This window comes from Nycticebus coucang, chromosome 16, assembly GCF_027406575.1.
Source record: "Nycticebus coucang isolate mNycCou1 chromosome 16, mNycCou1.pri, whole genome shotgun sequence".
NCBI lineage: Eukaryota > Metazoa > Chordata > Mammalia > Primates > Lorisidae > Nycticebus > Nycticebus coucang.
Genome location: NC_069795.1, coordinates 5570980 through 5589847, shown reverse-complemented (window position 1 = coordinate 5589847; position 18868 = coordinate 5570980). Strand labels below are relative to the sequence as shown.

Below are 18868 nucleotides of genomic sequence, written 5' to 3'. Positions count from 1 at the left end.
TCCCTCTCAGGCCATCCTCTCCGTTTCCCTGCTGCATTTTTCTTCTGTAGTATTTCACAGGGTGGAATCCCTGGGGCCTCCCATGTGGCCTGAGCCTTCTCCTCCGTTACCTTGGATGCCGCTCATCTCAGTTATTTGTAAACCCAGCAGTTTCCCTCAGGGAATGTCTCTGTCCTTTTGAAAGGAGTATTTGCTGAATGCTTCTGAGATGTTCAAGAACTTTGACCACTACCAACCTGCACCATCATTACTAATGGCACTCACGGCCTTTCTGTGCACATCCTGCTTCAAAGCTCACGTGGTTCCATCCAAGTGTGGAGTATTTTGAGACTTGTTTTCCCAGGCTCCACCTGAGGGCTGCTCCTCTGCTTTTGGAGATGAGCATTCACTGGCCGTCTCGTAGCTCCACCAGCCGCCTTTAAAGTTGCCTTTCCGCCCCCTCCACTTCTGGTGTGCAGCTGCTGTCCCCACAGCCCTCCTGCTGGTGCCTGTAGTCTGTGCCCTCTCCCCAGAGTTTCGGGAGCCTCCATCACCGAGCTCTGCTGAAGGCATCATTCACACCCATCCCTCTGCTGTGCATTTCATCTGGTTTAGTCTCAGGAGTGTCTGGGTCGCTTGCTACAAACATGTCCCCCCAAGACCCAAACTCCCTGTGCCCATTTTTAAACAAATTTAAATCCAATTTAAAATAAAACTGATTTCTAATTTTCTTCAAAACTCGGAATTTGCAAATAGCATTCTGTACTTCATGTCTATGTTCTGATCTTTTAACATTGAGTTGCTCCCTCAACTGCTTTATTAAAATCTCTGTGAAAAAAATCATGAATTATTTGCCCCATAGGGTAGACTCCCAATAACACGGGACTCTGCAACCCCACGCCCTGTCCTGTAACTGTCACCTTCCTTGCCTTCACCTTCATCTCCACATGTCCAGTCTTACTCTCTGATGTCCCTTCCTCTGGCATCCAGCATCTGAGATCATTTTGCTCGGTTATGCTGTGACGCTCCTCACTTCTCTTCTCCAGCGCTCACTAGGAAATCCCAGGGACGCCTGTGGCTTCTGCAGCGACCATCTCACTCCATTACGCTGTGATGCTCCTCCCTTCTCTCTTCCCCAGTGCTCACTAGGAAATCCCAGGGACGCCTGTGGCTTCTGCAGTGACCTTCTCACTCCATTACGCTGTGACGCTCCTCCCTTCTCTCTTCCCCAGCGCTCACTAGGAAATCCCAGGGACGCCTGTGGCTTCCACGGTGACCAAGCGCTCATGAGTGCTGCTGCCAGTTTTTGAAATATCAGTGAATGACCCCCAAACAAATAAACACACATACGCACACCTTTGGGATTAAAAAGTAAACTTGCCTTTCCAACCCTGAGAGCTAAATTTGGAAAATCACTACTTTCTGACTTAGAGTGGATATAAATAAGATCAGCTAAAAGAGAAAGGCGGGCTCCCAGCTCCACACTCTGTAAGTCAGCTTTTGGATAGAGGGAGAAGTGCTTATTAACTAGTTTTGCTAACCCCAGATGAATCTCATATCACAATCAGTTCCCCCTCCCTCAATCCTTCTCCTTTCCTCAAAACTAGTAAGTCCCTAGCCATTGGACATAAGACATTTTCTTGGATATTGTGCCATTATCAAAGCTGCCATGGACTGAGGCGACAGATGTTATTCACTTTCTAATTCACTTGCCCTGACAAGACATAATAGCTTATACAAGAAGGGATACATCAGGGTACACTTGAAAAGCAACCGGTAAAGAAAAAAAAATTGGGTGTTCAAAGGGAAATTAATTAATTCTGCCTTATATTTGTACTGCACCTTGAAAAACTAAGCACGAGACTGGCCACTTTAAGGCTGTGCATGGGGAAGAGGAGAATCAGGATGTCATATTATCAAAGGCCATAAAGGGGCATTCAGTGGCTGTGTCTTTAATCACTCCAATGTTCAATAACCTTCCATTGCTTCTTTCCATAAACATCACTACAAATAAAATAAGATGCTCCCCAAACCACCTTTGGCCAGTTCCATCTCACTATTATAACTGTACAGAGTATGTCTCAGGTGCAATGATTTTACATTCTTAAGAGACAAAGGCAAAGGGAGGGTATTTTGCACTTGATTTTCTCATGCCAGCCTGGGATTTCACAGTTTTCCACCATTCCCGAAGTGCCAGCGCACCTCATGGGGACGGATGGCTTATTGGGTTGACAGACATGAAGTGACTACACGTGGAATATCTGTACTGGCATTAATTGTGATGTGAAAGACATTTTAAATTGCTAAAATATTTTGGAAAAAAAAAAAAAAAAGAAGGCCACATATGGGAGTGCATTTCCCAGTTATGATGGAGTCATCTCAGGACATCGGCAGAAGAGCAGCAGAGGTGGCCGGCGTGGACCTAAATGGAGGGGATACCTGATACGAAGAGTCTGGCGCTGTTGCTCTGCCTGGTCTCGCCAGTGTATCTGTGGCGCGTGATACAGCGGTAGTTATACAATCCGTCTTCATTCTGTACATCTTTAATATACAAGGCTCCCGTGGATGTGATGAGAAATCTAGATCCTAAAACAAAGGAAAGCAACTTATTGGTTAAAATAGAACAGAAGCAACCCAACCACATAGACAAAGTCCTTGAATGCTGCTTATTCACCAGAAGACATCTCATGGAAAGGCTAAAAAAGGAAAGGGGTGTTAAGGGTTCAGGCTATTTTAACTTTTCAGTTGCCTAAATTAAGAGTTGTTAGTATGTTATACAATAAAAATATGCTCAGCAAGTCTAATATCATACATTCATTTTTTAGGTCATCTATTTATCTTACAGCAACCGAGCTGCCATATAATTAGTATGTAGCTAAAGTAGAAGATTTTCTTGGACCCTGGCCTTTTTCTTAGAATGTGATAAGTTAAGGGAGTATTAACTTTGTTGCATATTTCTACCTCATGAAAGTATAAAGTTTTGTCTCAGTTTGAAGTAATAATACAAACACTAAAATATTAGACTGTAAATCAATAAAATATTCCACAAACTTTCCCGGAAAGATTATCTTGTGTCTTCATAATAAAAACAATCAATATTTGTCACTATATTCTAAAACAAAGATTGATTCTTCCCACATTCAGTGTTTCAGAATACTCTACTATTTTTTGATCACTAATTTTTTGTTTTGTCACTGCTGTTTATATTTACTTTATTGACTTTCCACCTTTGTTTTCACTTGATTTTTTTTTTTTTATTGTTGGGGATTCATTGAGGGTACAATAAGCCAGGTTACACTGATTGCAATTGTTAGGCAAAGTTCCTCTTGCAATCATGTCTTGCCCCCATAAAGTGTGACACACATCCTCATATCACTGACAATAACTATTTTCACCTCAGGGAGAAAATACTTCACTCAGCCATCCCTTTTCCAGGTCAGCACATGACACAGGATGCTATTGGTGACCTGTGGTTTTGTGCCTGTACCCTTTAGTTTATAGAAAGACTCAACACTGGGATCAAATATCAGTGTTAGTTTAAGAGGGATGAAGACTTTTTCCTTTGAAAATATAACTTTTAAAGATAATTGTCACTGTTTAATGACAACTGGGTGGCAAAACAAATAGAAGCTTCAAAGTAGAGCTTAACGTGAGTCCTTGCACCTGCACCGGGTGAAGTCCATGAACTTCCTGTCATTCCCAGACTCCTCCATAAACCATTTCAGCATGTGATGCGATTTCACATGAAAGACTGTGATTTTTTCTTGCTGGGAAAAGACTAAAACATAGAAAAAAAAAACTTCTTGTGTTGTTTATCTTAGGTGCCATTAAAACTTCCTTTGGTTCATTTTAATCAAAATTGCCAAGAGTCATGACATCAGCTGTTTTGAGCTTTAAATATTTAAGTTGTAAACATAATTTCTTGGACATTTTCTGCAAGGACTATAGTTTATTCATAGGTCGATTGGGGAGATAAATTAAAAATAGTTTATGATTTCTTTTTTTTTTTTTGAGAGACTGAGTCTTACTACATTGCCCTCAGTAGAGGGCTGTGACATCACAGCTCACAGCAACCTCCAACTCTTGGGCTTACGCGATTCTCTTGCCTCAGCCTCCCAAGTAGCTGAGACTACAGGCGCCCACCACAAGGCCCGGCTATTTTTGTTGTTGTTGTTTTTGTTGTTATTATTGTTGTTGTCACTGTTGCTTAGCAGGCTGTGGATGGGTTTGAACCCACCAGCCCTGGTGCATCTGGCTGGCACCCTAACCACTGAGCTACGAGCACCAAGCCAAGGTTTATGATTTCTTATGGAGATAAGAGCAATTAAAAAAAAAAAACACTGATGTGAAAAAGACCATAAAAAAATAGAGTAAACATGGACTTAATGTAAGTTTTTCAAAAGAGCACAAATGATTTTTGAAAACAGTATAAAATATCTTTAGTATTTAAATTAGCTTTCAAAACAATTCCATGTAGATAATTTTACTAGTTACTACTATTAAATAATAGTAGTAATAATTTAATAGCTACTACTATTAAATAATTAATAAATAATACTACAAATAGTCTAAATATTAGAAAAGCTGAAATAATCCTCTAATACTGTATATTCTAGATAATTCTGCTTTATCCTCCCCCCAAAAGGAGGTAACTAAAAATACCTTTCAATCCTTGTCATGTGTCATCACACTCAAGCATTTACCAATATACATTGTGTTTAATGGAAACCTTGTTTCCCTTTCAATATATTTTGCATACTTACATAATGCTTTGATAATGAATTCCTTTGAAGTACAGCATGATAGACAGAAAGGAAGGCCCCCCAAAAGATAATGTATGTAATTCACGTAATTCATATCACCTTCCTAGCATGGTGTATTTTCATTAGAATTGACAGGCCATCAGGGCTGGCAAATGTCATAGAAAGCATTTTTTGAGCCATTCTTCAGAAGGGTTGAAATGCACACAGGCAGCAGCCTGCACTTGTCCCCCGCTGATTCCCGAGAGGGCTCTGTTCTCCAGGCACATTAGTTTAATCATCCACTTTGCTCCTGTAACATCTAACTTTTTTATTTACTCATGTACTTAGCGTGCTAACTAAGATTCCTTTAAGACAGTGGTTTTCAACCTGTGGGTCACAACCCATAGGAACTGTATTAAAGGGCCATGGCTTTGGGAAGGTTGAGAACCACTGCTTAAGACATGCCATTTAAATATTTTTTGAGACGTTAATAGGAATGGAGACATTGATATTGGCTGAGTTTCGGTATTAAATTTGACCTATCTCTGCCTATCTCTTTATTTCTCATTGAAAGCCATCTTGAAATTGATCCATGTCTTAAGAAAAGAACAAAAAGTTGAGGAGTAGACACTTTTAATTATGAAGTGGGGACAAGAAAGGCCAGGGTCCTTGGGCATCACCTCAATTCTGCAGCTCTGTGGGACTCTCCGAGGACAATGACAGCACAACATAGTTATAGTAACAAGGAATCATTTTAATTCCCCCCAACTGACCGCTGCACCTCTCTTCCTGCCTTATATCACAAGAGGTTTTTGCGTCACATGGAGTAAATGGGTTGTTTGCACTCTTTAATGGGATTAAAGAATGTGCTTCTATTAAAATAGGCTAATGTTTAATAGCCTATTGGTTTATTGGTATGAATAAAATGCAAACACACCCATGTCCTCTGTCTCTTCTGGCCTCTCTCCATGACCCTTTGCTGATTTCTCTCTTAGCGTGTACAGACACACACACACACACACACACACACCTTGACAACCCAGAATTGCCTGGTAACAAAGAACTGTACAAAGCCAAAATGTTATGAGTAACTTTACTTTTCTTAGAAAACTATGAGTATTTTATTTTTATTTTGAGTGCCCTGGCATCATAGCTCATAGCAGCCTCAAGTGGACTCAAGCAATCCTCCTGCTTCAGCCTCCCAAGGAGCTGGGACTCCAGGCATCCTGCATCAACACCCAGCTGGTTTTTCTATTTCTAGTAGAGATAGGGTCTCACTCTTGTTCTGAGTGGTCTCATACTCCTGAGCTCAAGCAATCCACCTGCATCGGCCTCCCAGAGTGCTGGGATCACAGGCTTGAGTCACCATGCTCTGCCATGATCAGTATTTTTGATGGAAATATTTCTAAAATATAATTCATACTTTTTCTCATATTAAACACACTGCAAATCATAGTTAATGGAACAACAATGAATGACTTTTGAATTTAGGGTCATTGCTGTGGACATGAGTTACTGAGCTATGCTGCTCAGGTATTAGACAGATGCACAGAACCTGTCTTGACTTCTCAGGATGCACGGAATGTTCCTGGACTGCCAGGTGTCTACAGCCCTGACCTGACTTTAATAGTCTGTCTGCTTCCCCCTTTACTACTTGGCTATTGGCTGTTACTTCTTTTTATTATCAATATTTTTGTTTTAAAAGTGTCCTTTTGTTGCCAATGCACTTACAGGATGATGCTTTCAGTATGCTGCAAGTTAGAACACAGCCCTACTAAAGCAGTTAGGACTTTGTGTAAACCAAGAGTAAATAGATTATGAGAAACTGCTGGTGCGGCTCTCAGTGTCAGCTAACATGAGCTTACATCTTAGTGACACTAAATTAAATCCACTGCTTGCTACAGGAATAACACATTTTTGGGTTTACTGAATGATTGCATCGAAGGTAGAGATTAAAACAGCAACAGTTCTAAAGTCCTATTGGTTGAACTAATTAGTTGAAGCAAAAAGCCTGCCCTTAACCATATACTGGAGGTGGTGGGTTCAAACCCGGCACTGGCCAAAAACTACACACACACACTGAAGCCTGCACTTAAGATCTGAGCTGCAGAAAGCAGAAACACACGACCTCCAGAAAGGGGCATATCAGAGGTGATGATGGGAGGTGCACCTGCTACGGGTGGGCAGGAAATAGAGCTGAGTGGTTCATCTGTTCATTGGGCCAGCGGTGTCCTGGGGTCCAGAAATACGAAAGGTAGTGAGACAGCCAGGTCTTCAGGGAGCTTGTGATACAAACAGATTGGAGTCCCAGGGTTTGAGATGTACAATCAAAGTGAGAAAAAAGGATGGCAGGGAAGAATCTGGAGCATGGTCAGGGAAGCAACATTATCCTCACGTCACCTGGACGGAAGGGGCTACCAATACCCACGGAGGAAAGCTGTTATTTATCCCTAAACGTGTATTTATCCCTTTGTAAATAATTAGCTTTATGTATTAAAGTCTTAATTATTAATTTGCTTGCTCAATGTACTCAGCTTTTTCACTATTCTTATAAAGAAGTAAATGAAACAATCTTTTCCTGCTCCCAGGTGGAGCAAGCGCGCCCACTTTGAGAGATTCCTCAGTGTAAAAGGCAAAACTCGGGCTTTGGGAGCCAGCGGATCTGAACTACAAAACCATCATCATCACTTTTCAGCAGTGTGGGCTCAGTGTAGTCATTCAATTTTCTAAACTTTGGTTTATTCATCTAGGACAGATAGATGGTGAATAATATTTTCTTTTTTCTAATGTTGAAGTGGACATTAATGCAGGGCTGTCATCTAACATACGGTCACACACTTTACTGCCTGGCAGCATCACCACAGCCAATGATGAGTTATTGTACATTTCCAAATAACTCTGAGAGTAAATTGCAAATATCTTATCATGTAAAAGGATTAATTGAAGTGATGGAAATTCTAATTAGCTTGATGTAATCATTTCACATTTTTCATATATATCCATCAAATCTATACATTGTGCCCTATACACATAAACAATTACAATTTGTCACTTAAAAATAATATTAATGAAAAATAAATAAAAACTAAAAGTTAACGTAGTATTATTTATTCTGCTAGTCTGGTTAATCTACTGATGTAACACTGCCTACCTCTGCCAGACAGGAAGAGCCCCCTGACATATATACAGTAGGGCTCACGTTTATTACATTACTTATAACAGGTAACTTCCTGTAGGAGAGAAAGTATTGATACCAGAGTTTCAGGATTCGCAGACTGAATCCATGGACCCGGGATTAGTGGTAAGACAGGATTTATTCACAGAAACAAAGAATACAAAAATCAAAGCTCTTGGCAGACAGAACCCAGGTCAGGGAGCAGGCTCTCTCGTTCCCCCTCCCTGTCTGTCTCCGGGCTTTCTGCTCAGGGGTATATACAGTCGCAGAAGATTGTTTCGCAGAACTCAATGTTTACTTTTAGCAGGGAGGTCTTTTAAAGTTACAGTCAGAGTTCTCAAAAACTTCCTGTTTAGGGTTTACACTCACTTCTTTTTTTTTTTTTTATTTCTTTTTATTTTTTTATTGAGAACTCTGTTTTTCAAGAGCATTTACCATCTGTCTCACTTCATATTCACATCAACACTCTGGGTAAATTTTGATCTGCACCACTGTCTTTGATCAAGGTCTTCCAGAAAGTTCCTTTTAAGTTCATGAAGCAGAAGTTAAATTTAATATTGGATTAACATGTATTTTTCATCGAGAAGTTATGCAACTATATGCAATCATGTCCTTGAAAATATGGTTGCGCATGTATTTACATATATTTCACATGATTAATATAGGTGTCCATTTTTAGACATTTTATAAACTAATGTTACTACTATAATTTCTCAGCGCTTCTTCTTTGAATCTTCTCTGCATATTGGAGAGGGTCCTTGCAGGCTGGTTTGGGTTGACACAAATCACCTATACCAGAAATTCTCAACCTCTCACCATCAGATATACATGTGACAAATGTATTCATGTGTGATACACCCCCACGATATATCCAGAATTATATGCATGTGACAAATGTATTCATGTGTGATACACCCCCACGATATATCCAGAATTCTGTGCAACTCTAGGGTCTTGACCTATAATGGTAAACGTTTAATTTTCCACCTTAGAAAATATGCTGAAAAGAAAACTGTTTATGTAAATATCATTATTCTAATTATTTTTTTAAAAATAAACCATGGGTAAACTTTGGTGCTTTAAAAAAAAAATAAAATAAAGTTACAGTCAGCCTACCTTTTAGCAGCAGGGGGCCGCCTTGGAAACTTACATGAAATTGACCAACCTTAGAAAAGGTGGGGTTTTCCCTTCAGCCAGAGGTGAGCAGGAAGGGGAAACTAACAAGATACACCATGGGTCCTTGGAGGCCTCCCGGAGTCCCATCAGATCAAATCACTTACAATCACCTGTGATGGTTTGGGCTGTGAACACGTCTCCAAAAGCCTCTCCCTCTGCCACGGTGGCCTTCCAGCTGCCCTTCTTATGACTGCTCTACCGGGAACCCCTGAGCCAGGGAGGCTGGCTCCTTCTCATCACCCTGGCCTTAGCTCTTAAGTCCATTTTCCAGCAGCACAGTCCACATTAGCAGCATTCACGGTCACTCATTATCAGAGACCAGGTTTGATTACATCTCCATGTTATCTCGAGCTCATCTATGAGATGGATTTAACATTTCTCTCTCCCAACTACAACAGCAAGAACTTGTTTTGTCTTGTTCAACTTTCCATCTCCATTACATGGAACAGTACTTGGCTACGCTATCCAAAAACATTTGCGAAATGCATCAGTTGATGGAACCATTTATCATTGCTTGTATTCAAAACATCCCTTCCTAGTTCTGGGTAAAAAGAAAACTAAAATACCTCTTTATACATTTGAACATTATATTTCCTCATGTAGAATATGCAAAAAAGATTTTCCCCTTACAGAAATGACTATAATATGTTCTTATATGAAAATGAGAATATTTTAAGATTTTGATGTTAATGATTCTCTCATTATGCTCTCTGGCATTTTTCTGTGTCTGTGTGTGTGGCCAGGCTGTTAGATCTTCGATTGAGGCAGCACTATTTTTAGGAAGATTTTCAAAGCATATTTGATGTTTCACTTAGTCAGAAATATATCTCAGGGTTTTTGTGTGTTTGTTTTGCTTTTGCTCCTGCAATCTATCTGAACCGAGTTAATAGCAATTAAAAGAACAGATGGTTCTGCTAATAAGATGCCAACTGGTCACACAGCACAATGAAACTTTTATCAGCTGTGCCTGCCACCTCCAACTGACAGCCATACTGTGGAGTAAAACTGAGCTTCCTCCAAAGCAGTTTTTATAACAGTTCCCGAAAAATCAGAGGAACATAAAACTGAAATCTAAGTTCTAAGTATACAGCATGAGAAATATGAGCCTCTTTGATTTAACTAAAATGGAAGTGGAAATAGGACAAAATGCAGGTCACTGATGACATTAAAGGTATAGATGTCTCTTAATTAAGATGTGGGTTAGAAAGGAATTTAACTCACAGTTGATTCTGAGGCACATTCTAGTCTGTGATATGAGGGGCGGGTGCGTGACCAGAGGCGGGCATGAGGGAGCTACAGGTATTTCTTGAGCAGGTGAAGGGCCAGGTAAGTTACTGTTTAAAGAAAATCTGTGTATGTTGAAAGCTGCATATAAAAGAAGAGCCCCTGACAGAGAAGACATCGCAGCTGAGGTCTGAATTTCCCTCACCCCCCAGACCTGTATGCTGAATTCCTAATCCCCAGGACCGCAGGGTGAGACCTTCTATGGAAGTAGCATCACTGCAGACATGACAAGGTAGGACACGGTCATATTGGGGTAGTGTGGGCCCCTAATCTAATGTGACCAGTGTCCTTATACAAACAGGGAATTTGAACAGAGACTGCCAGGTGTTAAGACTAATCCTAACCAGAGCCAGCAGGTCCTGGGAGCTTAGTAGGGGCCACCACTGCTCTCAGCATTATTTATGTTCTGACCCATTTAGTAGTGACAAGGACCCCATGAGGGAGATACTGTTACTTCCCTTTTTCAAACGAGAAAAATCAAGAAACAGAGAGGTTAAGTGACTCGCCCCTGCTCATACAACTACAAGTGGCTGAGCCAGGATCATACCTGGCACGCCGGCTCATGCCCTCACCTGGCATGCTCCCGGCTCTGCGTTGTGGTCCCAGTGAGAGGCAACGAGGCCTGGGCAAGTCGAGGCAGAAGGCTGGGGCAGCAAGGTGAGCACAGGAACACTTAAACTAAGGGCTCAGCAGAACTGGGCTGAGGAAGGGGAAGAGCATGCCAAGGGTTCTGTCTGGCACCAGTGCAAACGGCTCACCTGATAGGCAGGCCAAGTCGCTTACGGTCAGCAGCTACAGCCAGGCTGCAGACGGAGCTTTTGGGGTCCAGCTATACAAGTAGAAAGGAGCCCTTTATGAAAACTGAAGTTCAGGAGCCCCCCAGGAAGAGGGCCAATGACAGACCCAGCAGAGGAGAGAGAGGAGAGATAAAGGACCCAATACACTCAACACACCGTGGTGGGAAGAAAGCCGGCAGGGGAGGGGAGGGGGGCAGTGAGGACAGCGGAAACAGCCTCTGCTCTGGGTGCTGCTGTTGGCACATGCTTGAGGACAAGAAGCCTCAGTTTTCTCATCTGTACAATGGGGCAATATCACCGGCTTGGGAACATTGTGATATTAAATAAGTGCCTGGCAGAGAAAGGCACCCAGGAATAGCTGCAATCTTCATGAAAATAGCCCCCTTACCAGATCTATAAAAATATCAACTATCTAGCTACAAAGAGCTAAATGTCTATAAAATGAACTTAAAGAATTCCAAATCTTTACTAAAGGATGTAATAGGAGACCTGAATCAATGAAGAGGCATAGCAAATTCTAGGGTTAGATGACCAGATACTGCAATAGTATTTTCAATTTTTCATAGTTAATGAACTACATGTTAATTAATTGCTGAACCCACTTTATTCAGAACTTGACCAAATCAATAAAAATTAAAATGTTATTTTCATCCAGGAGACTAGAAGAAAATCAAATATTTGATAATAACAAAAGGATATGGGGAAATAAACTCTCATGTGTGTAAATTAGAAAAGCCCTTTAGTTTGGGGGTGACGAGTAGCTAGTGTATTTCAAGGGTGAGAATCAGCTTGCCACTTTGAAGACTCTATCCTAGGGAAATACGCAGGTACACACATGGATATTTGGCCCCAAAATGCACTGATTCATTGCTTGAAAAATGAAAAATTATAAATAAATCTGAATCGAAGGATAAGTAAGTACATCACTTAGGGTATATCCATACTCAGCAGTCATTTAAAAGACAGCAAGGCATATCTGTACATACTCCAGGAAAGATCCCCAGAACATAATCCAAAATGGTTATAGAGCAGTTTCTACTGTTGTGTAACAAAGGCAATGGAATATATGTGAACACATCTGTGTCTGCACATGAATGGGGACTGTTTCAGCAGGTGCGCACCAGCACCTTAGCTGTGGTTGCCTCTGAGTTCATGAGTTGATCAGGGCAAGGAGAGAAGGAATTACATGTTTCATTTCATACCACCATATATCTTTTTAAAAATACCATACTAGTGCACTACTTGTGTAGTTAAAGTTTATTTTGAAAAAGGGGTGGGTAGTGTGTCTCTAGACACAACAGGAATAAACCAAACCCACTTATGCTGCACAGTGTGGGAAGAGAGAGATCTAGGGAAACACTCGTCTTGGGAGTGGATGTGCCAAAGGGGCCTCTCTATTTCGCTTGCCTTCCAGGCTGCTTGCTACCTGGACCTACCTAAAAGCAGAAAGGGAAACTGTCAACATTTTCCCTGGTTTTGGTAATCCCTACCCTCTAAATAACTGACATGGTGGTCGAATCTGTCAGGTATGAGACCTCCCCATCTTCCTGAAATATGTGGGTAACTCAGGATTTCACACACAATTGCATTCTGCCAAGTTGGTTTATATGCTGTTAATACTTAAGTAACAGCGGCCCCTCCAAGGACAAGGCCATCTTCTTGTTTGCCCCACTTACTGGCTGTTTGCACATTGCTAAATGAAATGGTTGTTTGGATATTGGAGATATTTGAGTTTTTCCTGAAAACAAGATCAGTAAAATTAAGGCATTGAATTAAGGGGGGGGGGAGCGTCACTGTGTCTCTCTACCTAATCTTTGTTGGTACCTATTATGTTTATGAACATGTCATCAAGAAATCCAAGGAACACTCAAGCCCCAGTGTGGATCTTAAACTGCCTACGAGAAATCAGGTGGCCAGGAACAACGACAACGTCACCTTGGTAGACAGGGGATGAGGAGTAAGCTAGAAAATCTGTCTGTGCCTCAGAATTCAGTAGGGATGGGGCATCTATATGTTTAAATTTTCTCAGAGCAATTTCACTAAGACATTTCTCTTATGTAAATAAAATTCTCTCAGTGAAATTCTCCCGCAGTTAAATGAGGCGCAATTACACGCTGAGACTTGAAGCCATGCTGCAGTCTGACGGTATACCTAATTACCCCATTTAGTTTGTTAATGATCAGATCTTTGGGGGTGCAGATATTCAAGTCTATCATTAGTCTTTGCTCTAGTTAGGATTCCAGTTATTTACAAGAATAAATCCTTAGAAAGAATAGAATTTGATTTTTAAAAGAAATTTTAAGATTTTTTTTTTGAAGAACCAAAGAAGCTGATAAAACTTAGAAATTCTATTTATTTATGTATATAATAAACAAGCTAGGTTTGACTACTGATATCTGGAAGGAAATATTTCAGCTGCGGACAGAGATAAAAGGAGTGCATTGACAAAGAAAGGGAACCAAAGGCCACGATAGTGCACTTAGCTGGAGAAATGCAGGTTGAACCTCCATACGGGGAGGGGGAGGGGCGAGCGTGGGGGTGTCTGGGGAGGCTGCATTTCAGGTGTGGCTCAGAGGGCAAGACGACGAGGCATTATCCATGACACAGTGTGCACACGTCTCGAGGTGACATGCCCAAGGACCGAAACAGGATTCACAGCACGTAGAATGGGCCTGGATGCTGGGACGAGGACACAGTGGCTCTGATGTCTTGGGGAGGGCCCTGAGTGGTGGAGAAGCAGCCTGGGGGGCAGCACTGGCTGTCCACATGTGACCTGTTTTGGACTTTGGGGAATTCAAAGCTTAATAAAAAAGAAAGAAAGAAAGAAATAGCATCTTATAGAGATATGGAGAAAGTAAGAAAAGGAGTGTCACCAGAGGTGCTTATTGTCAGGTCGACTGATATTTAGAAAACTCTGTCGACATCATCTCCCGTCCAGTGAGATTTCTGCACTTTGAGGCTAAAAGAGAATGTGGATTTCACGCTGACCGTCAGCTCCAGTGGTGGCGGCGGAATATCACCTCGATGAAAAGGCCACGTTTTCAAACAGGAAAATAAATGTGCAGGGAGCTGAGAACAGAGCATTTCGATCCCCAGTATCTGTGAGTACCCGGTCTAACTACGTTAAGAACACACGGAATCGAAGACCCTGGACGTACTGGTGAAACACAGTGAAAATGAGCTGCAAATCTGTCTGCCTGTTGCAGGCATAAGGGAAGGAGTTTAGAATAACAGGAACCACAATAATGAAAACAGACGCTATGCTGGGCCCCTGGATATTTTGGGGAACAGTTTTTCACAGTGTGGTTCACCTACTGATGGGTTGTGAAATCAACTTCATGGATTGTAACTTTATTTCTAAATAATAAAATAGAAAAGCAAAAATGGTATCAATGTGCATCACACTGTAGTGATAAGCATTCTGCAGTTTTATGACCCACCATATGTGCGTGCGTCACACAGTTAAGCACATACGTGTGTGCATTACTGAGTCCCAAAATAAAAAGGCATTTTTTTTGGCTATGTATTTCTTACTTTAAGTCAGAGTAAAAAGTGTTTGAAGAGCCTCACTCTACATCCTAGACATCAAGTTGTCCTTTTTTTCTGACTGGGATTTGGCGTCACAAGTCTAGTTGCCCCTCAGCATAGCAGTTGGTATATGTGGGATTCTTTTTTTTTTTTTTTTTAAGTTTTTTTCTTTTTTCTTTTTAATTATTATTTTTTTTATTGTTGCACTTTGGCCGGGGTTGGGTTTGAACTCACCACCCTCAGTATATGGAGCCAGCACCCTACTCACTGAGCCACAGGCACCACCCATATGTGAGATTCTTAAAGTTCCCTCCTTAAATATGCAGATTAGCAAGTCGGTAAGTCCCCAGACTTGGCTGCATTTATAATGGGAACAGCAGTAAAAGCAACTGATGTTTTAAAAAATGTAACATCATTTAAACATCCTGGATTATGGTTGCTTCCTGGTGGCACATGCCGATACCTAAAAAAATCATAATGCCCTTACAAGCCGTCCACACAAACATATATACGAATGTATATCCTTACAAAAATACTCAAGGGCGTAAACCAGGTCAGATATGGCTCCCAGTGTCACCCGTGCCCCCGACCCCCGCCACCTCAGGAGAAGCTTTGAGATTGGTTTCCAAGTGACAGAGCCTGCTGGTCTGACAGTGAGACATTCCCTGCCTGAATTTCCCAGCTCTAGTTCACCTGAGAGCCACTGTCTATCAGTACCGTCTGTAAGGGAGGAGCACCAGTAAAATCCTGTAGCATCTGTACCCCACATGCAGACCTAGTAATTGGAGGGGGGAAGAGGTAACCTGAAAGGCTAATTCCTAGTACAGGGAAAGAAAATAATACCATAAGGCAAAAGTCTAACCATTGCAAAGCAGAGTTAAACATGCCAGGTGGACGCACTGCGTAAAGAAAGGTGCTGCGTAAAGAAAGCTCGAAACAGTCTATCTAATTCATCTGAATTAGAGTGAGTGGGAACCACTGTTACGTGGCTGATAAGATGCTACAGAGAAATGACATTCAAACCCACAGAGAATTTTTTCCCTCTGTAAGTCTGTTCAATCCTTGTGATTCTTTCAAAGGGAAATCCTTGGGAGGTGCCATTCACCCCCCAGCCCCCCGCCTATGTGGGGCTACTGAAACTCTCAGCAAGTCGTCGTGGAAGTAAGATATCCCTGCTACCTTTGTAATGCTTGTTAATCTCTCTGTTTTTTAAAATTTTGTCAAAGGAAAAGTAAAGTACTGGCTTAGAGTCTTTGGAAGGAAATTATATCTGGTTAGAACTGAATAATGCTATTTAGCTTTCCCTGGATTTGCATAGATAAACACGGATATGGTAGAAAGTCCGTAGATGACCACCTCCCTTCCTCGGCCACCTCCTTAAGATGACCTTACTTCACAGACCAGACTTGCACCACACATACGTCCAGCACAGTAGGTCGCGATCCTTAAGCTAACCACCTCCATACGTTGACCAGTGACAGTCCCTTGGATGGCCAACTTAAAGACGTTCTGCTGTCCATGGCTAGTTATACTGGTTTTCCATTTAAAGATATCAATGCAAATTTTCTTTATAATTACACACTGCCTTACGTAAGCAGAGTTATTTACAAGACAAAGTGGTAGGGCGGATAGAACTCAGTGACTGCAGATATCATGAATGAGCAGAATTGGACTCGTATTTTACTCATGATGCTTCCTGGAAGAGATTAGTCACATACCGTTTCCATGTTAGCAAGGAAAGAAGAAACTACTCGGGAGGACAAGGGAACGAACTGGCCTGTCATCCGCGTGGGGATGGCTGGGTCGGAGACACTCCTGGGAGGACCTCCGCGTGCTGCACAGCTCACGTGGTGAATGTGACATGTGGTTCTGGGAGGCCCGGGATTGTCAGGACAGTGCTAGAAGGTGCTCATTTTCAGACTGCGAGGCAAAAGGTAAACCCAAAGGAAGCAGAAGTCATGTGGGGGTGGTTAACCAGGAATGTTGAGAGCAGAGAGGGCACATGCTAATGATATTGTCACGGGGTCAGCTGTGGTGGCTCAGGACTATCATCCCAGGACTCTGGGAAGCCAAGGTGGGAAGATCGCTTGAGGTCAAGAACTCAGGACCAGCCTGGGAAACATATCAAGAGCCTATCTCTACAAAAATTAAAAAACAAACAAACAAAAATGCTCGGTATGGTGGTGTGTGCCTATGGTCCCAGCTACCCTGGCGGTTGAGTCTCTAGTGAGCTACAATTGTGGCACTCCACTCCAACCCAGGTGACGGAGTGAGACCCAGTCTCTAAAATAACCAAAACAAACAGATAAAACAACTGGAAAACAAAGATGATGGCCCACTGATGGGGAAGCCAGCCAGGCAGCATGAGACTGGGGAAGAAAGAGGGACTGGGAGAGAGGGATGTGCTCAGCTTTGCCACAAGGGACTTTTCAGGTTAATGATGGGCCAGTCCTTCAGGGAAGTTCTGGCCTCATAATGATCTCCATTCTTCCATCTTGCCCCCTCCCTTCTTGCCATCTGCCATGTATTTATTTAATTGAAAAAGTACCAACCATCCACCCACTCATAAATAATCACCCAAGTACCTGTCTCTCAGGATTGATCATTGTTAACATTGAGTGTTATTTGCCTTAGATATTTCTAATGAAAGAAATACAATTATAGATCGACCGCCATCATGAATGACACAGTAACTACCCGGACCAGGAAGTTCATGACTAACCGACTACTTCAGAGGAAACAAATGGTCATTGATGTCCTTCACCCTGGGAAGGCAACAGTACCAAAGACAGAAATTAGAGAAAAACTAGCCAAAATGTACAAGACCACACCTGATGTCATCTTCGTATTTGGATTCAGAACTCACTTTGGTGGTGGGAAGACAAGGGGCTTTGGCATGATTTACAATTCTTTGGATTATGCAAAGAAAAATGAACCCAAACATAGAGAAAAAGACATCAAGAAAGCAGTGAAAGGAACGCAGGAACAGAATGAAGAAAGTCAGGGGGACTGCAAAGGCTAATGTCGGTGCTGGCAAAAAGGCGAAGGACTAAAGACTCTACAGTGATGTTATCTGCAGCCATTGTATAGATGTTTTCACAAGGGGATTAATAAAGACTTTTCATGTGAAAAATAAAAAAGAAATACAATTATATTTTAAAAAGTTTTTTTCTTTTTTCTCCCTCTCCTATCTTTTTCTCTTAAAAGCCACTATGATCAGTAAGTGAGTGCATATTCCAAGTTTCCATTTTTTATTCCACTACACACACATATAAATGACCATGACCTATATATAACACTGTTCCGCACTTTCTTTTTTCAATTTATATAGCTTTCTATTTATCATGGAAAAAACTCACTTTTTCTACCCACTATGTTTTCTTATGATTTCTCTATGTTGATCTAGAGAAACCCAGTTCATTCATTTTAATGACAATATGGCATTGTGTTCTGTTAATGTAACACATCCTCCCTGCAATGGGAACTCCATCAAGTTTTTCATGGCTATCTCCCCAGCCCCTACGACAGTGTGAAATGGATACAAAGTAGTTGCTCATTAAATGTTGGTCAAGAGAATGACTCCCTGAATCTGCTCTTTCCACTACAGATGGGCATTAGGACTGATGCCAAATTTCCACATCCTTTTACAAGATTTCCTGGGGATACCTCTGACCATTTTACTAATGCACCTATCTAGAAATGTGTTTATTGGTCTGACAGTGTTGTGTTTTAAGTTTTACTGGATCCTCTGAAATGCTGAATGACTTTTCAGTGGCTGGGGGTGGTTGAATGGCAGACCACCCCACCAGTTGCTGGTCTGGCTGGTGGGTGGTTCTCAGATGACCAGTGAAGATGGATCCCCTTTCACAACTCTGTGCAATGCTTCTCTTTTCTTCAAAACATGATAGACATTTTTCAACTGATAAACTTCTGTCAGAAAGAAGTAGTTGAATAATTCCAAGTAATGGAATGATGCTGAGTATGAAAGAAAAAACTAAACAGATCCCCAGCTTGGGACATGAAGCATCTTTGATGGTATCGGCCTTGTTGCTTTAAAGCACAGGCATTTTCTGTGCGAGGTTTTAAGTGTCAGCACTAAGCTGCAGGTGGATATCTCCCTGTGCCCGGGTTAACATTAACATACACAACTGCACTCGGGCAACATCGTGCTCTGTTAATTACACATT

The 18868-nt window shown here is 41.6% G+C and overlaps 1 protein-coding gene and 1 pseudogene across 4 annotated transcripts in view; one reads left to right on the top strand and one right to left on the bottom strand.

Moving 5' to 3' along the window:
- The window catches only part of DSCAM (DS cell adhesion molecule), a 738786-nt gene that overhangs the window by 309136 nt on the left and 410782 nt on the right, over positions 1–18868 (bottom strand). For all 3 annotated transcript variants that reach the window (XM_053565720.1, XM_053565722.1, XM_053565721.1), the window contains one exon: positions 2419–2565. In XM_053565720.1, coding sequence (XP_053421695.1) covers positions 2419–2565 — 147 coding nt within the window. The remainder of the gene's footprint in view (positions 1–2418; positions 2566–18868) is intronic.
- Positions 17350–17775, top strand: LOC128568041 (40S ribosomal protein S24-like; annotated as a pseudogene). The gene has a single exon (XR_008374974.1). The product of XR_008374974.1 is annotated as a 40S ribosomal protein S24-like (transcript).